At 37.6% G+C, this 19,599-nt stretch overlaps 2 protein-coding genes across 2 annotated transcripts in view; one reads left to right on the forward strand and one right to left on the reverse strand.

The window, feature by feature from the left end:
- Nucleotides 1-19,599, forward strand: part of LOC117203868 (cytochrome P450 1A5-like) — a 169,474-nt gene that overhangs the window by 62,850 nt on the left and 87,025 nt on the right. The gene's annotated exons all lie outside the window — the stretch shown is intronic.
- Nucleotides 1-19,599, reverse strand: part of ALDH1A1 (aldehyde dehydrogenase 1 family member A1) — a 53,767-nt gene that overhangs the window by 28,533 nt on the left and 5,635 nt on the right. Inside the window, exon 2 of the mRNA XM_004276385.3 lies at nucleotides 6,287-6,391. Coding sequence (XP_004276433.1) covers nucleotides 6,287-6,391 — 105 coding nt within the window. The remainder of the gene's footprint in view (nucleotides 1-6,286; nucleotides 6,392-19,599) is intronic.

Here is a 19,599-nt window from a genome sequence, read left to right on the forward strand (position 1 = left end):
TCAAGAAGTCCCAAACTGGGAATTCCCTGGTGGTCCAGTGGTTAGGACTCCACACTTCCACTGCAGGGACATGGGTTTGAAGGGACATGTGTTTGATCCCTGGTTGGAGAATAAAGATTCCATGTAGTGCCACCAAAAAAAAAAAAAAAAAGAATCCCAAACTTACAAGTCTGCATATTAAAATACAAGAAAAGTAAATTATTTTTACATTATTTATCACCACACTAAGATGATCTTGGGCCAGAGGGACATTTTAGAAGTATAATTTGGTCTGATTAAGTGATAATATTATCACAGTACAGACTACAAGCAAACATTCTTTCACTGTAACCATCACACACTTGTGTATCTTTTCTTTTTTCAAAAATTTTTTAAATTTAATTTATTTTTTTATACAGCAGGTTCTTATTAGTCACTTGTGTATCTTACTGTCTAACTTTTGAGAGAATAGTGATTATGTACAGTAAAATACATGTATTCTTACTCTCCCTCCCTGAGAAATATATATACAGTCATATTTTGGGCATTCAGTTAATCACATTGATTGCTTATATTTGGACATTGTGTTATGCCATAGGTTCTCACCTTTTCCAAATTATATTGGAAGAGCACTGTTGAAAAAAATTAAAAAGCAAACCACAAGAATCTGAAATTGCCAGCATGACCTGTGGATACCACAGCTTATAAAATACATTCTGCTCTGTGTTTAAAAAGGTCTGTGTGACACAGCTTTCGTATGGATCCTTGTGCTCCGTGTTCCCTCATCAGCCTTAGCCAAATATGGTTTATCATAGGCATCCTGGCCTCTGAAAGGGATATGGAATAATTGGCTTCAAGACAAGGAACTCTGCCATGTGGAAAATATGTTCCTGGAGAATGCTGCTATAAATACAGACGTTTTTGTATCGTGCTTCTCCTTTTCTCGTATATTTTATCTTGCTGGCACAGAAATAGAATAATGGTAGGTAATATATAGGTCTGGAACAAAACAACCCTGATCTGAATTCTGGTTCCTCACCTATTAGCTATGTAAGCTTTGAAGCATCCATCTATTCATTCATCCATCTCTCTAAAGATTTGCTAAACACTCTATTCTGTAGCATTCTTATCATCAGGCTGCTAACGATAAACTAGTGAAGTAAAGAGACTGGCCTTTTGAAAATTCCAATTGTGTGGGAGAAACATACAACCAAATAATCACATCATTATTATAAACCATGAGAAATATTCTGAAGTGAACTATATTGTGATATGACTTCTCTCACCTTTGGTTTTCTTATCTTTAAAATAGGGATAATGTACCTCATGGAGTTGTGTTGAAGATTAAATAAGGTGACACTTGAAACACATTTTCTGTGACAGACATTATGTTAAGTGTTCATTAAATGGTAGTAAGTGCTATTGGAATCAGAGCAGTCAAAACAACCTTAAAATAACTCTCAGCAGTTGTAGTGTGTTTTAATCCTTCCTTTCAGTTTTCACTGCCCTGTATTATTTTAGGCTGTCATTATCTCGTATCGTTGCTAGCCTTCCTAAGTCCATTTTCTTCTCTCCCCAAACTGTCTTGCCTATTGCTACCAGGCTAATCTTCCTCAAATAATTTGACCTTATCACTTTCCCTTTCCAATATTTGCAAATGCCCCCTTAGCCCACAGTCCTTGGGTTAGACTTCTCTTTCTGATTTTCAAAGCCTAGCATTTTGGGGCCCCACTTCACCTACTCAAACTTGTGCTCACATTTTTTCTACTCTGTCTGGCCCAACTACTTCTCACCTTTGCTCCTATAATTCTCCTCGCCTAGAATGTTCTACCAGCACACCCCTTTCCTTTCAAAATCCTACATATTCTTTAAGACCCTGCTCAAATATCACAACCTACCTACACCCTTACCAGATTAATCCAGCTTGATAATAGCTACTAGTTAAGAGCTTACTAAGTTCCTGGCACTATGCTAAACCCTTTATAACCCCACAGTTATTGCTGTAGTTAAGCATCACAGACCTTGTTTTATAAGACCTGAAATCTAGCAGATAGTAGAACCAAAATTTAGTCCCAAATCTGACTCCAAAATCCAGTTGTATAGCTCTTCAAGGCTATCCTGATAATGATCTCATTTGCAATGAATACTCACTGCTATCTCTATTATAAGCTATAATACTTCTTACTATTTGGGTCTACAATAGGCAGGTTATAAATATTTAATAAGTTTATTATACATTTTATAAACTCATTATGTTACATTGATTTTATATAAGCATGCTCCTTATATAAATAATTTTCTTATATTGATATTTACAAAATAATTCATATCTTAATTGATTCCATTATATAACAAAGCTTTTACATTAACCAAAACTATTAGGCATAAGGGGTTTTTGTAAATTATTATTATTTTTTTTATTCCAAGACTACTATTTCTTGGATTTTTAATCCAGGACTAGCATTTCCAAGGACATAATTTTTTAACTAACTAGAAAACAATTTGATACCATTAACTCAGATTTTCTACCATCAATAATACTTTTACCTTATAGTGTTTAAAATGTTCCTTTTTGAACTAGGGACCACAAGTTGAAAAGATGAAATTAAGGAAAGACTGAACTCTTCCATCCCTCCCAGACCGTGCATTTCCATATGAAATTTGTTCAGATTTGGAGAAAGTAGTTATCAGACCAGTTTTACACCTGTCATAGGCATTTACTTTAATGGACATTTACTTTTATCCCCACCAATTATTTGTTAGGTCATGCTTTAGTATTAAAAGCAGTTTTCGGGATTAGTCAATATAGCCCAAAAGAGCCACTGAAGTGAAAAGAAAACAGTTCCCACCCCCATCTGTGCTTTTCTTTGTAACCTGCATTTGTTCTTGCCCTTCCTCCTTTCTTTATAGTACCATTGAAAGGCGGTATGTAGCCCATTGTTAGCTCTATTCTACTCATCAATTAAATCCTTAAAACCTCTTGGCTCATTATCTAAAGAGTCAGTTCCAGAATATTAGGTTTACTGTGACCATGTAATTTACTAGATTTGTACCTTTCACTAAGCAACGTTGGAAGTTACTATACATTTGTCAGCAAAATTGTGAGAACAGCAATAAAATTATTTTAAAGCAAATGCTGGTAGATCATTTCAAAAAAGAATATGACGACAAGAGCACTGGATCTTAAGCAAACAGTTGCTTACTATGGACAGTTTATACCATAAACAATCTAACTTGAGAGATAAGTATCCAGCCAACTCCATTAGCACAGTGACCTGATTTGAAGCTTTGCTGGACTTTAATGAATGTTTTTAAACCACATTTGCACAGACAGTTCTGCCCTAGTAAGAGCAGGAATAATTGTCAATAAGCAGAGAGCAAATAGATATCAAATATTTTTAAAGCTTCAGGTGTGATCATCAGCTTTCCCTCACTACACTTTAGGAAAAGGGTAAATCTCACCAATGATACCAAGAAAAGTCCTCAGATTGCCTGACAAGATTTCACCTGGAATTCCAGGCACAGATTTGTTTTACTGAGGAAATTAATCTCAGAAGCTAGTGGCAAAGCAAGATGTCCAAGGCCCAAGAGCTAAAGCATCAAGAATTGTTTTTTTCTTTCGTTAATGCAAACTGCACACAGTCTGCAGTCTCCCTCCTGAGTGGCATTTATACCTCTGGAGAGAAAGTGTAGGCAGCTGTCAGGGGCTCAACTCTGCCCTCATCTTGTCCTTTATTGCTTTTCCCACCTCTTCAGGGTTGTCAGAGCCACTCAAGCAACTAGAAGGACATTTGAGGTCACGTAATTCTGGGTAGACCTCTAGAAGTCTATGATAAAAACTATTCTTCTTTATTGAATGTGAAGAATCAATTTTTCTCTGATTTCTGGGAATGCCTAATAGGACCCAGGGTTCTGGGTTTCCTAGAGCACATTGCTAGGGATCATCAGTATTTTTCTGCCTAAGTTTGGTCTTGTGCCATTTCATAGAGATGCAGAGTGATTATCATAGCACAGTTTCCAATCATCAACTTTCTTACCTGTCAAAACCCATGCTTCCTCTTAAATGCTAACACCTGAGAGGAGATACAGCTTACAATTTAATACATTAGTTCAGTGGTTATCAAGGTGTATTCCCTACCCTCACCCCAAACAGCAGCATCAGCATCAGCTAAGAATTTGTCAGAAACACAAATTCTCAGGTCTCACTCTAGAATTATTGAAACAAACTCAGGGTGGGTGGGGTCCAGGGATCTGTGTTTAACAAGCCTTCCAAGAAGTTCTAAAGCAACCAAAATTTCAAGAATCACTGCTTTAGTCAGTAGTCATTTTAGTACTAGATTCCTAAGGTAAGGTGTATGAGGTATATGGAAACAAAGCTTGATGAAAGAGAAAATGATTTCATTTATCCATTATCTATAGGGTGTTAGATATCATGGGCATAAAGGTGAGATGTAATGTCAATCTCTACAAGAAGCATATTGTCTCAGACAAATTAACCAATAAGCAGTAAAACACAAGGGATAGAATATAAGTATAAGTGATGTTCTGTAATGACATAGAAGAGAGCAATTCTACCTGCAAAGGTTAGAGAAGGCTTTAAAGAAGTGTAATACCTATAATGATTGAGGCTACATTATATGCCTGCCACTGTTAAAACACTACGTATTTTCTTATTTAAGCTCCCCCAAGTTTTTCCTATCTCCCTGTTTTGCACAAAAAGGAACAGGAACTCAAAGAGGGTAAATGGTAAATGCAAATGTGGAACTTCTGTGTTCTTACCACAGATGGTGACTTGAACTAGGTCTCAAGGACTGCACTGTGGCTGTGGCCCAGAGGCAGCGATCAACATGCAATGTTTGGGGCATGGTACTGGGCACCGTAAGGTTGGAACTCTTACATTGATGAGGAAAAATGGAAGCCAGAAACAAAGGTTTCCCCCACGCCACCCAGAGGCAATGAGAAGCCCTTGAAGAATTTATGCACGGGTGAACTCTGGTACATAGAAAGTGAAATCTGAAAGCAGGTGACGTGTGTCTCCATTCTATGTTGCTTCTACTTCTCAAGCTGCTGACCCCTCTGTCTACACTCTGCATCCTTGCCCCTTGAGGCATGGGTCTTATTTCTTCTGATAACACTGCAACCTGAATCCAGGGCCTTTCCTAAATCCCAAAGAGCCCCTCAGGTCTATCACTATTTTCAAAAAGGTTTGCAAGGTGTAATACCTTGAGATTAGTTGATTGGGAAGAAGATAGCAAAAGAATGGAGACAGGACAGGAACACATGATTGCTACCATGAACTGAACATAGTGTCGGAAGTAGTATTATCCTTGGATTTTGCTGACTTCATCTTCCAATAAGTAGTCTTTTCATGCGGCAAAATATTTTACCTCTTTATATCTTATATAACAGAAATTAAAAGCTTGATAACATCTGGACAGCTAAAGACCAGAAAAATCATTTCAAATTAGACCATATGCTTTTTAAGGTATGTGTTCAGATAAAAATTCTGAAGGCTTTTATACTCTCTTCACTCCCTGGCCTATTTAATATTACCCTCTCTTTTATAATAATCACAAGGTAAGGCAGTAGCCCTGCCAGACAGAGGCTCCGGGGACAGAAGCACAGCAGCTGAATGCTGATTTCATTATTTATTAGCAATATCTTCTTGAGTAAATTACTCAACCTTTTCATTCTGCTGTTTCATCATCATTTGTAAAAGTGGCTAACAGCAGTATGTAGGGTTGCTTTGTGTATTAAATTTTTTTTTGACTTGTATTAAAAATTATCATTATAAAAGTTAATTTTTGTTGTTAGTATTATTAGCTAGCAAGCAACAACACTTAATTTGTGATTCAATTTAAGTCACTTTAAAATTCAATTTTTAAGGTACTGATCAATATAAATTCAATGATTTTTAATGAAATAACTTGGCAATGTATCATTACAAAAGCCCTATATTAAGATTTTTTAGTTTCCTTTTGCAACTTAAAAAATTTTGTATGAATAAAGGATTTCTCTGCTTTTTAAATGTATGACCACTCACTTCATATGCAGTCTATTTGTACAATAAATACAGACACTATTTCAATTGAAAAGCAAGGAAAATAATATGAAAAGGATCACCACACCCAGAAGCACAAGCACAGGCTCATCATCATTGCATGACTAGTGAGTACCCATTATGTACCAAGAACATTTCCCCAGATGACCTGGAAACCATGTTTTCATGACATGTCTGTTTGAACATGGAAGGAGATTGGGAGCTCAGAATGGTGGCATAAAATGGAACTAGTGTTATAAAACTTACCTTATCTCCTTCTTCTACCTCGCATAGTTTCTCCTCAGTTGCAGGATTAAAGACTGGAAATTTCTTGCCACTCACTGAACTATGCCATTCATTGTTTATGAATATCTGCAGAGAAGGAGAAAAGGTAAATAAAAAGGTATTTAAGGGCAGAGTCAAGATGGTGGTGTGGGAAGACATGGGGTTAGCATCTCCCCACAACTAGGGTGACTGCCAGCTGCTGGTGGGGGACTCTGATGCCCAAGGAGATGGGAGGAACCCCAGAGTGAACCGGTAGGATGTAGGGGGACTGAGCGGGGAGGGGAAGTGGAGGCCAGACAGGATCGGTGCCCCTGAGGCCGGGGAGATCAGGAGAGGCAGGTAGGAGAGACTCTCTGGGAAGAGCGGGAGAGGAGCGAAGGGAGATTGCCTGGCCCACTTAGGCACAGGGAGCCTGCTGAGCTCCTGGGTTGATCCCCTGCCCTCCAAAGCCCTCTCCAGGCCACATGGGTCCTGGGGGGCATAGGAGGGAGGCTCGGGGAGATCAGGAGAGGCAGGCGGGAGGGGCCCTCCCAGACCCCAGACCAGAGGAGCAGTAGAGGAGAGGAGGACATTTTCCCCGCCCACTCAAGCCCAGGAAGCCTGCTGGGCTCCCAGGTGAGGTCGCCTGCCCTCTGAGACCAGGGGTGGGGGGCACGCCTGTGCCCCTTCTGTTCCTTGAGCCTAAGCCCCACCCTCCCATGCCCCCAGGGCCTTTTCCAGCCCTGTGGGTCCTGAGCACTGGCCCCGCCCACCATTCAAACCTCACCCTTGCTTAGGCCCCACCCTCCACAGCCAAGGCCTTCCCCACCTTGTTTTTCTTTTCCCTCCTCCTCTTTTTTACTAGTGTGGCACTGATGTACCTTCCAGTTGTTGATTGATCTATATTTTTATTTTTACATTCTTTCTAACATATCTGGTACTTTCCTAGTCTAATTTTATTTTTTACTTTGTTATTGTTTTGGGTGGTTTTTTTTTTTTGCCACACCACACGGCTTGAGGGATCTTGGTTCACGGAGCCCAGGGTCGGGTGGAAGCTCCATGAACTTGGAGCTCCAAGTCCAACACACTGGACTAACAGAGAACCTCAGACCCCAGGGAATATATTCATCAGAGTGAAGTCTCACAGAGGTCCTCATCTCAGCACCAAGACCCAGCTCTACTCAATAGCCTACGAACTCCAGTGTTGGAAGCCTCAGGCCAAACAACCAGTAAAACAGGAACACAATCCCACTCATCAAAAAAAAAAGATGAGATGGCAAAATAATGTCACAGATGAAGGAACAAGGTGAAAACCTACAAGACTAAATAAATAAAGAGGAAAGAGGCAATCTACCTGAAAAAGAATTCAGAGTAATGATAGTAAAGATGATCCAGAATCTCAGAAATAGAATGGAGGCATGGACTGAGAAAATACAAGAAATGTTTAACAAAAGATCTAGAAGAACTAAAGAACAAACAAACAGAGATGAACAACACAATACCTGAAATGAAAAATACACTAGAAGGAATCAATAACAGAATAACTGAGGCAGAAGAACGAATAAGTGAGCTGGAAGACAAAATAGTGGAAATAACTGCCGAGGAGCAGAATAAAGAAAAAAGAATGAAAAGAATTGAAGACAATCTCAGACACCTCTGGGACAACACTAAATGCACCAACATTCAAATTATAGGGGTCCCAGAAGAAGAAGAGAAAAAGAAAGGGTCTGAGAAAATATTTGAAGAGATTATAGTGGAAAACTTCCCTAACATGGGAAAGGAAATAGTCACCCAAGTCCAGGAAGCACAGAGAGCCCCATACAGGATGAACCCTAGGAGAAACACACCAAGACACATATTAATCAAACTAACAAAAATTAAGTTCAAAGAAAAAATATTAAAAGCAGCAAGGGAAAACCAAAAAATAACATACAAAGGAATCCCCATAAGGTTATCAGCTGATTTTTCCGTGGAAACTCTGCAGGCCAGAAGGGAGTGGCAGGATATACTTAAAGTGATGAAAGCGGAAAAACCTGCAACCAAGATTACCCAGCAAGGATGTCATTCAGATTCGATGGAGAAGTTAAAAGCTTTTCAGACAAGCAAAAGCTGAGAGAATTCAGCACCACCAAACCAGCTTTACAACAAATGCTAAAGAAACTTCTCTAAGCAGTAAACACAAGAGAAGAACAAGACCCACAAAAACAAACCCAAAACAATTAAGAAAACGGTAATAGGAATATACATATCTATAATAACCTTGAATGTAAGTGGATTAAATGCTCCAACCAAAAGACACAGGCTCGCTGAATGGATACAAAAACAAGACCTATCTATATGCTGTCTACAAGAGACCCACTTCAGACCTAGGGACACATAGAGACTGAAAATGAGGGGATGGAAAAAGATATTCCATGCAAATGGAAATCAAAAGAAAGCTGGAGTAGCAATACTCGTATCAGATAAAATAGACTTTAAAATAAAGACTGTTACAAGAGGTAAGGAGGGACACTACATAATGATCAAAGGATCAATCCAAGAAGAAGATATAACAATTATAAATGTTTATGCACCCAACATAGGAGAAATTCAATACATAAAGAAAATGCTAACAACCATGAAAGGAGAAATCAACAGTAACAAAATAATAGTAGGGGACTTTAACACCCCAATTACACCAATGGACAGATCATCCAAACAGAAAATAAATAAGGAAACACAAGCTTTAAATGACACAAGACCAGATAGATCTAACTGATATTTATAAAACATTCCACCCAAAAGTGACAGAATACAGTTTCTTCTCAAGTGCACACAAACATTTTCCAGGATACATCACATCTTGGGTCACAAATCAAGCCTTGGAAAATTTAAGAAAATTGAAATTGTATCAAGCATCTATTCTGACCACAACGTTATGAGATTGGAAATCAATTACAGGGAAAAACACTGTAAGAAACAAAAATACATGGAGGCTAAAGAGTGTGCTACTAAATAATCAAGAGATCTCTGAAGAAATCAAAGAAGAAACAAAGAAATACATAGAAACAAGTGACAACAAAAACACGACGACCCAAAACCTATGGGATGAAGCAAAGGCAGTTCTAAGAGGGAAGTTTACAGCAATTCAGTCTCACCTCAAGAAACAAGAAAAATCCCAAATAAACAATCTAATGCTACACTTAAATCACTTGAGAAAGAAGAAGAGAACGCAAAGTCAGTAGAAGGAAAGAAATCATAAAGATCAGAGCAGAAATAAATGAAATAGAAATGAAGAAAACAATAGCAAAGATCAATAAAACTAAAAGCTGGTTCTTTGAGAAGATAAACAAAATTGATAAACCCTTAGCCAGACTCATCAAGAAAAAAAGGGAGAGGACGCAAATCACTAAAATTAGAAATGAAAAAGGAGAAATCACAACTGACACTGCAGAAATACAAAGGATTATAAGAGACTACTACATACAATTATATGCCAATAAAATGGAGAACCACAAAGAAATGGACAAATTCTTGGAAAGGTACAATTTTCCAAGACAGAACCAGGAAGAATTAGAAAATATAAACAACCTATCACAAGTAATGAAATTGAAACCATAATGAAAAATCTTCCAACAAACAAAAGTCTAGGACCAGATGGCTTCACAGGCGAATTCTATCAAACACTTAGAGAAAAGCTAGCACTGATCCTTCTCAAACTCTTCCAAAAAATTGCAGAGGGAGAAACACTCCCAAATTCATTCTACGAGGCCACCATCACCCTGATACCAAAAGCAGACAAAGATGTCACAAAGAAAGAAAACTACAGGCCAATATCACTGATGAACATAGATGCAAAAATCCTCAACAAAATACTAGCAAACAGAATCCAACAACACAGTAAAAGGATCATACACCATGATCAAATGGGATTTATCCCAGGGATGCACGGATTTGTCAATATATGCAAATCAATCAGTGTGATACAACATATGAACAAACTGCAGAATAAAAAATCATATGATCATCTCAATAGGTGCAGAAAAAGCTTTTGACAAAATCCAACACCCATTTATGATAAAAAAAACTCTCCAGATAGTGGGCATAGAGGGAAACTACCTCAACGTAATAAAGGCCATATGTGACAAACCCACAGCAAGCATCATACTCAATGGTGAAAAACTAAAAGCATTTCCACTAAGATCAGGAATAAGACAAGTATGTCCACTCTCACCACTCTTATTCAACAAGGTTTTGGAAGTCTTAGCCATGGCAATCAGAGAAGAAAAAGAAATAAAAGGAATACAAATTGGAAAAGAAGAAGTAAAATTGTCACTGTTTGCAGGTGACATGATACTATACATAGAAAATCCTAAAGACGCCAACAGAAAACTACTAGAACTAATGAATGAATTTGGTAAGCTTGTAGGATACAAAATTAATGCACAGAAATCTCTGGCTTTCCTATACACCAACAACAAAAACTCAGAAATAGAAATTAAGTAAACACTCCCATTTACCACTGCAACAAAAAGAATAAAATACTGAGGAATAAACCTGCCTAAGGAGGCAAAAGACTTACTCAGAAAACTACAAAACACTGATGAAAGAAATCAAAGGTGACATAAACAGATGGAGAAATATACCATGTTCTTGGATTGGAAGAATCAACACCGTGAAAATGTGTATACTACCCAAAGCAATCTACAGATTCAGTGCAATCCCTATCAAACTACCAGTGGCATTCTCCACAGAATTAGAACAAAAAATCTTACAATTCGTATGGAAACAAAAAAGACCCCGAATAGCCAAAGCAATCTTGAGAAAGAAAAACAGAGTTGAAGAAATCAGGCTCCCGGACTCCAAACTATACCACAAAGCTACAGTAATCAGGACAGTATGATACTGGCACAAAAACAGAAATATAGATCAGTAGTATGGGATAGAATGCCCAGAGATAAACCCACGCACATATGGGCACCTAATTTACGACAAAGGAGGCAAGAACATACAGTGGAGAAAAGACAGCCTCTTCAATAAGTGGTGCTGGGAAAACTGGACAGCTACATGTAAAAGAATGAAATTAGAACACTCCCTAACACCATACACAAAAATAAACTCCAAATGGATTAAAGACTCAAATGTAAAACAGACACTATAAAACTTTTAGAGGAAAACATAGGAAAAACACTCTTTGACATAAACCACAGCAAGATCTTTTTTGACCCACCTCCTAGAGTGACAGAAATAAAAAAAATTAATAAACAAATGGGACTTAAAAGCCTTTGCACAGCAGAGGAAACCATAAACAAAACAAAAAGACAACCCTCAGAATGGGAGAAAATATTGCAAATGAATCAACAGACAAAGGATTAATCTCCAAAATACACAAACAGCTCATGGAGCTCAATATCAAAAAGACAACCCAATCCAAAAATGGGTGGAAGATCTAAACAGACATTTGACCAAGGAAGATAAAGATGGCCAAGAGGCACATGAAAAAATGCTCAACATCACTAATTATTAGAGACATGCAAATCAAAACTACAATGAGGTATCACCTCACGCCAGTCAGAATGGCCATTATCAAAAAACCTAGAAACAATAAATTTTGGAAAGGGTGTGGTGAAAAGGGAACCCTCCTACACTGTTGGTGGGAATGTAAATTGATACAACCACTATGGAGAAGAGTATGGCGTTTCCTTAAAAAACTAAAAATAGATCTACCATATGACCCAGCACCCCACCACTGGTCATATACCCTGAGAAAACCATAATTCAAAAAGAGACATGCAGCACAATGTTCATTGCAGCACTCTTTACAATAGCCAGGACATGGAACCAACCTAAATGTCCATCAGCAGATGAATGGATAAAGAAGATATGGCACATATATACAATGGAATATTTCTTAGCCATAATAAGAAACAAAATTGAGTTATTTGTAGTGAGGTGGATGGACCTAGAGTCTCTCATGCAGAGTGAAGTAAGTCAGAAAGAAAAAAACAAATACCATGTGCTAACACATATACGTGGAATCTAAAAAAAAAAAAAAAATGGTACTGATGAACTTAGTTGCAGGGCAGGAATAAAGAGGTAGGCATAGAGAATGGACTTGAGGACATGGGGTGGGAGGGTGAAGCTGGGGTGAAGTGAGAGTAGCATCGACATATATACTCTGCCGAATGTAAAATAGTTGGCTGGTGGGAAGCAGCAGCATAGCACAGGGAGATCAGCTCGGTGCTTTGCGATGACCTAAAGGGGTGGCATAGGGAGGATGAGAGGGAAGCTCAAGAGGGAGGGGATATGGGGACATGTGTATGCATATGGCTGATTCGCTTTTTTGTGCAACAGAAACTAACATGATATTATGAAGCAATTATACTCCAATAAAGACCTATTTTTTAAAAAGGCATTTAAATAATGCAGCAAATTTTGGAAACTCTTTATAAACTTAAACTAAAGCACTACAGAATGCATAGGTGAAGCCAATATTACATCCTCACCTCCCTCACCTACCTGCCCCCTCCAAGAATATTTTAGCCGTTTAAGACATTTTACACACACATTCACAGATACACACACACGCATGCACACATACACACAGTAAGATAAGGTAATATTTTAAAATTTCACTAAGATATGAGGTCATTTAAAGAATAGAAAATACAGACTGGAGAAGACAATCTAGAAAAAGATGCTGTTAGCCATAAATTTGAGGTAAGAGCGAAGGCTTGAGTGGGGCTTGATCTTTATGAATCACTGTCTGTTTTCTACTTAAGATTCTGAACATGCTCATTTTGGGCTACTGGTGGTTTGGTATCATAAGTGACTATTTTTTGATCCTTTATTTTACTGTCTTGAAAGTAGCCTGAGGGAGGATTTTAAAAGAAGATTGCTTAGAAAAAAATTGGCTTAGTGACATTTTTTCATCGACTTTTTAAAGGCATAAGGGTTTCATTCTCCTTTTTAAAAGATTATCTAATAAATTATTTGAACTCATTTGAAATCAGGTACTAGATTTCTTAGTGCTATCTATGAGAAAGAGACCTGCATCTAAAGAAACAGAAGGATCTAGAAAATAATGGAATTTTGTTTTTTGTACACAATAAAAAGAATATTAAGAAGTGTTAGTATCATCATTTAAAAAGTCTGAGTTTCAACTTTTGCAGCCCTGAATTTGCATTTCATTATGGAAATTAATAGAGCTTTGATATTCATCTTTTCATAGAATAAAAACATTTGATGAGGCCAAATTAAGAAGTACCACTTATATGATGAATAAAGTTATGTTTGTCTGTTTTTCTGGTTTATCCTCAGAATAAAAAATTCCCAGCCAAAGTGTCCAAGGTGTGCAGCACAATCCCAGTCCTCAAGTGACCTTAACCTCAGTAAAGAACTCTTAAATAAATAACTTAAAATTGAATCAAAGAACCTAGAATCCAGTAGCTACGTATGAGTAATATCTATAATATTCTGCACATGAGTACACTCTGATATTTTGATTTGCTAAAAAACAAGGGGAAGGATAGTCTCCTCCTTTGCCTGTTCCTGCCAATATAACCTATGTATTTGGAGGCGTTCAAAAGAATTGTGATGCTAGCCTGGAACTGACAGGAAAAAGATGTGGGTGTGAATAAATAAAGGGGGAGGAGTACAAAGCAGTTCAGATAAAGAGACTAGATGTCCAAAGACACATATATGGAGGTTTGAGAAAGATAGAGGTATCAAGAAAATCCTTGTTTCTCTGATAGGGTAATGGAATACAGAGGAAGAGCATAAAACTCCTATTAGCCTCCAAAAAAAAAAAAAAATTGGCATCTTAGTTCAACTTGAAGAAAGATAAATTCAGATTAAAACTACTGACTTACTCAACGTCTCTTGGAGTGAATCAGCATTCTAGCTATCAAAAACGCATTTTATGGAATCCTGTAATTACTCTTAAAGAGTATTCTCTTTCATGCGTCTTTAGCCTTTACCTCTTATTTTTCTTCACATGGGATCGCTGGGAAGCACCTCAATCTAAGTGTCCCAAGTTCAGCTCACTGTCATCTCTAGCTTTATGCTGCTCTCACCTCAAACTAAGGTTCTAAAACTTGCTCTTGCATTCTCTCTCTCTTACATGCACACACACTTTCCCTCTTCTGTTAATGGCACACAAAATCCCTACTCATCCTTTTGTATCACTATGTTTTATACTATCATAAAAAAGCTTTCCCCTGTTCTCCCTGCCCCCACATCTGCCTAATTGAAATTTAATTTTCACCCTGTTAACATAACCTTCCTAAGCCAGGCCAGTTCAAATTTTGTCCCCTCCTCAGAACACTTTTAGGTGGTTCTCCATTCTCAAACTACTGAGCATGGCATTTGAGGTATCTTATGGTTTGGCCCCAATGTCCTTTTCCAACCTTTTATCCCACTCTTTCCTCAATTTACCCTTTATTTCAACCTCATTCTACTGTCTCAAATACCATGCATTTTTTTCTCCTCTATACCTTGATTCATGCTGTTCCTCAGACTGGAGTTTCACTATTTTCTTCTCTTCATACTTCAAACTCTTTTAAAATGTCATTTCCTCATGAAGATTTCACTAGTCTGTCCGATTGGATTTAACCTCTTTTTTTCTCTTTCCTAACATAGCATTTTAATATCCTACTATTAAATTACTTATTATGTTCTGTTTTGAATTAAAGCTAGCTATCTACATATCAGCTCATCAAATTATAAACAGAAAACTAAAGACATCATGGTACTTGCTCTAGATTCTTGAGCCAGCCTTGCAAAACTTGATTCAGATTCACTCACAGATGTCTAATTCTGCCTCTTCTTGCCCTAAAGATAGTATCCCCTCCTCCAACTTTATATCTCTAAACTAAGAGAGCACAAAGTCTCACCCTGTCAGAGATATGCCCAGAATTCCACCCTTCCACAGTATAATTTCACCAAAACTCTCATAAAAAGAAGAGACAGAATGTATTATATTTTGATAGGCCTGTGGTGAAGCTTTCCAGCTCCCACCTAAGTCCTCTCACCCTGATAATTTGTGGTTTCAACTTTTCAGTAATACACTCTCAATATATTATAACTTGTTTTAATCCCTTCATACAATCTCTTTTGGTGAAAGAACCATTACAATATGTATGTACCATCTATTTTTATTATCAGGCTCTTGCATTTAAACTGCACATAAAACTCCCCTTTCAGATTAAAGTCAGTGAATATTTTGTAAATGAACATTAAAGAACGCAAATTTATCTGTCAGCCTCCAGGCAACTGAAGAGATCAGTTGTGGATGATCCCAAATTACTAGCAACTACTCTGCGTTATTCAGTTTTAACCTTTAATAAAGGAAAACACAGTGAACTTAATTTTTGTTTGAATTTGTGCTTATACTCACATAATCCCAAATGGTCACTTTTCTTTGATCAGAAAAGTGTTTGTCAAATAATGTGTAGATAGCTGAGAAATGCTCTGTAAGGTCATATGGAAACATGGAAGATGAGTGAGCTCTGGCCCCTGCTTCCGAGTGGTTTATGATCTAAGAGGAGAGTATATTTATATCAAGATCAGCCAGTAAAGAATTAAAGATTGTAGAGTACAATGACCAAAGCAGTGCTTTAGTCAGTAAATTGCAGAGTGAAACTCATGGAAGAGAGGACCATGGGCTGGAAGAATGCAATCTGGAAGATAGGATTGGTAGAAAAAAAGGAAAACAAGGAGCAGAAGGAGGTAACCCTCTTGGGGTGTTTGGAACACGGTAGAGAGATCAGCCCCAAGCAGAGAGTTCCAGTGCAAACAAGTCTTAGATAAGTTCCAGCAGTGAAAATGAAGCCAGTTTGTGGTGGATCTTGATACCTGAGTGACTATTCTGGATGTCATAAGGGAGTGACAGGATCAAATGGATGTTTTAGAAATATTGATTTTACAGTACCCAAAATGGATTTGAGGAGCACAGACAGTCCAGGGGATTTGCCTGGAGACCATTCTAACATTCCAGGCATGACGTCTTAAGGCTTTAGAGGAGAATGACACAGCAGTATAGTCTGCAAATTATGAATGATACACATTCTCCCCCAAACAGTGGCCTTGCAGCGTGAAAACAAAACTCAGCACAGATAATGAGATGAGAGGCAAGCATTGTTCCATCTTTTTCTTACCCTGAGCTGTGGAGAAGTTATTGATAGGGACTATCTTAATCATCTTTTTTTCTGTTTTAATTGTATTGGGTTTATATTTGCCTTCCAGCTAACTGTGTGACTGAATGTTTTTGAATAACCATCCTTCCTGTAGTTATATAAAATGGTTCTATGGAGATGTGTAGGTTAATTAATGTTTATTATAATGATTATGAAACCTATTTTAGGCCTGTTGAAATGATCTATCATGGTTACAACCTCATTTTCCATTTGCTATTTGCCTTTAGCAAGTTTAGGGGGGAAAGGATCATGCTATAAAAGTAAAAAAAAAAATTATTGGATCCTATTTAACCATTATGTTAACTATATTCTAATTATGAATTTTGGACTCAGGATACTTTTGAATAATATATATGTGCAGTAGACTCAACTTAAAGTTCACAATATTGATGGGAAATCATAGATGCCTATTCATACTCTTAAACTTCAAGTGCTTCTTATTTGGGGAAACAATCAATGGAAATGTTGAAGCAACTTAAAAATTGATTTTTACTCTTTAAATTTTAGATATGTCAGATTTTAAGAGATGCAGTACATAACCTTTGATAAAAAAAACTGGCTGTTTCCTGAATGTAGTTTAGTGTCCAACAATAAATCATAATTTTGAAGGAAAAAAAGGCTTTCCTGAGGAAAAGTAATTATATCTTAGTGTGTTTAGTATAAAGCTACAATTCTAAATAAATAAGCACTTTCTTCAAAATATGTCTGGCTTAGATCAAGTTAGGTTTGACTAACAGGCAAATAAAACCTATTAGCCTTATCTGCTGATATGAGATTTTTGGAACCTGTTGGCTCCCTCTAACAGTCCCTCGGGGAGCCCTAAATTCACATTATCTCTTTAGGACTGCAACCTGGCCAGCGCCTCCAGATGCCGTAAGAGAAGCCAATGCTTTCTTGGTGGCAGAGAGATTTTAACAGATTTCACATTTTCAACGTACAAAGAATTTCTTTTAAGTCATGCCAAGAGTGAGGAAGTTTGGTGATATTCTCCATTTTATGTCACCTGTGTGAAATTCCAAACCTGAGAGCCTGGGTCTCGGGCATGTGAAGTGATGGGTACTGTTGTAAACGTATAGGAAGTGATGGATGCTGTAAATGTGTAAACTTTTCTCAGCATTAGGAACCTAAAAAGCACCAGAGACCGTGAGGGTGGGGGGTGAGGGCAGGGAGAAAGAACAAGATGGGGGTTCAATAATAAGAGAGAGAGACTGAACAGAAGTCAGGTGTTAAACATTTAAAAGAATCAAAGCTAGATCTCTAGCAAGTACTTTTAACCCCAATGCAACCCATTTTGCAAAGCAAAATGTTGAGACTCAAAAATGTCTAAAAGGAAATTAAGGAGGAAATAACAGATGGGAAGAAAATACTTAACTGCAGTCAAAAGAATGAAAACAAAATGAGGGGGTGACCAAAAGAAAAGTAAGAGAAATAAAATTTTCCTTTCATTTCTGTTTTATATTACAGTCTGAGTTCAATAACATGAGTGTATATTCTTTCTTGTTCTTTGAAAAACCTTTCAGCCTTTTCAATTCAATTAGGGGAAAAGAAAAGATGCTAAAGCATTTCTTTTTTGAGCCACAACTTCATTTTGTCCCATAAATGACAAAAACACTCGTCGATAATTTCCATACATCATATATACCCTATATCAAAGAGGTAAGATGCAGAAGCACTAGAAAGTTCTGTATATATTTAATATTTAACAATTATCAAGACCCAATAAGATAATTGCTCGCATATAAGCCTTCTTCCTTCTGAAGAAAGTGCCAAATGGAGAGCATGATTCAGTTGTTTGATATTTGCATTCCTTTGACTTCCGAAAAAGTATTGGGAGAGCAGTGGAAATAGTTAATGGGATCTGGGTGAGGGAGGTAGCTGTTCAGGCAAAATTTTAAGAACTGTGCTGTTTGTGCAGACCCCCAGCCAAGAAATATACATTAATAATTCCAACATTACAATAAAGGCATCAGGTAGAGATAACATCAGAAATCAAATATTAGCAACACTCTACATACCTTGCAAGCATCGCCAGTGTTTGTGGGAACTTTTGACAGACACACACACACACATACACATACATATGTACGTGTGTATACTCCAAATGAATCAGTGTGATGAAATCCAGTTTACACAAATATTTACTTTTCTGATTTGTAGATTAGCAGTGGCTCTTAATTAAATGTTTAATTATGAAGCAATTATTGCTCCTGTTCTTTTGAACATGGCTCTGTGTTGCCACTTAAATCTGGTAAATGTGTAATGGGTTTGACCACAATTATAATAGCATTATGAAAACACAAACCGCCACCACCACCCCCCCCCAAGCCATCTAATTGCTACCCTGAGACAGGTTTATGGCCATTTTATCAATGCCTGTATTCCCATGAGGGTTCTTTTTGGCTGATCTGGGTTATATCATCCCGTAGATTACCCATGCCATTTCAGAGGCACTAATCTAACTTTGGGTTGCTCTTCAAATGAGTTGTTTCTCATACTCTTCAAGAGTTTTTCTCACCCTGCCCCCTTAGTCTGAGAAGTAGTTAATGACAAATCCATTAGGTGAAGTCCAGTTTAAAGAAATCATGCGAACACTTGTAGTCCTGAGGGTCCTCATGAAATGGGAATAACACCCTCTTTTGGGTATGTGCTATTTACTTTAGGATTTTGTTGATTAGGTTTTCTTGAAGCCAGGCAGGTGCCAGAGAACAAAACAATTTGCCAAGACACTGTCTTCAGAGATAAGCTAAAATATTGCATTCTTAGAGAATGTTTATCTCCCAGGATCATAATCAATAGTTGGTTTCATCACTGGTTTGTGGCCATGATATAGTTCTTGCTGGACTCAGGCACTGAAAGAGAAAGTAAGCGCTTCTGACCTGGCTGGGTGTGAGTGAGTTTCTGGGAGAAATAGGAAGTCAAGTCCCTAAGTAATTAGATGGGGATCACTGTAGGTAAGTTATAAGGCTGACCCAAAACTTTTAGACAGTTGCTGCTGGTCAATGGACCATGCTTTGAGTAGCATCAGCAAAACCTTTAAGTCTGTTAGAGATGCAGAATTTCATACCTCACCTCATACCTACAGCATCAGAATCTGTGTTTCAACATGGTCTCTAACTGAGGCACTTACACAATCAAATTTGA

Source organism: Orcinus orca, chromosome 6 (genome assembly GCF_937001465.1).
Source record: "Orcinus orca chromosome 6, mOrcOrc1.1, whole genome shotgun sequence".
NCBI lineage: Eukaryota > Metazoa > Chordata > Mammalia > Artiodactyla > Delphinidae > Orcinus > Orcinus orca.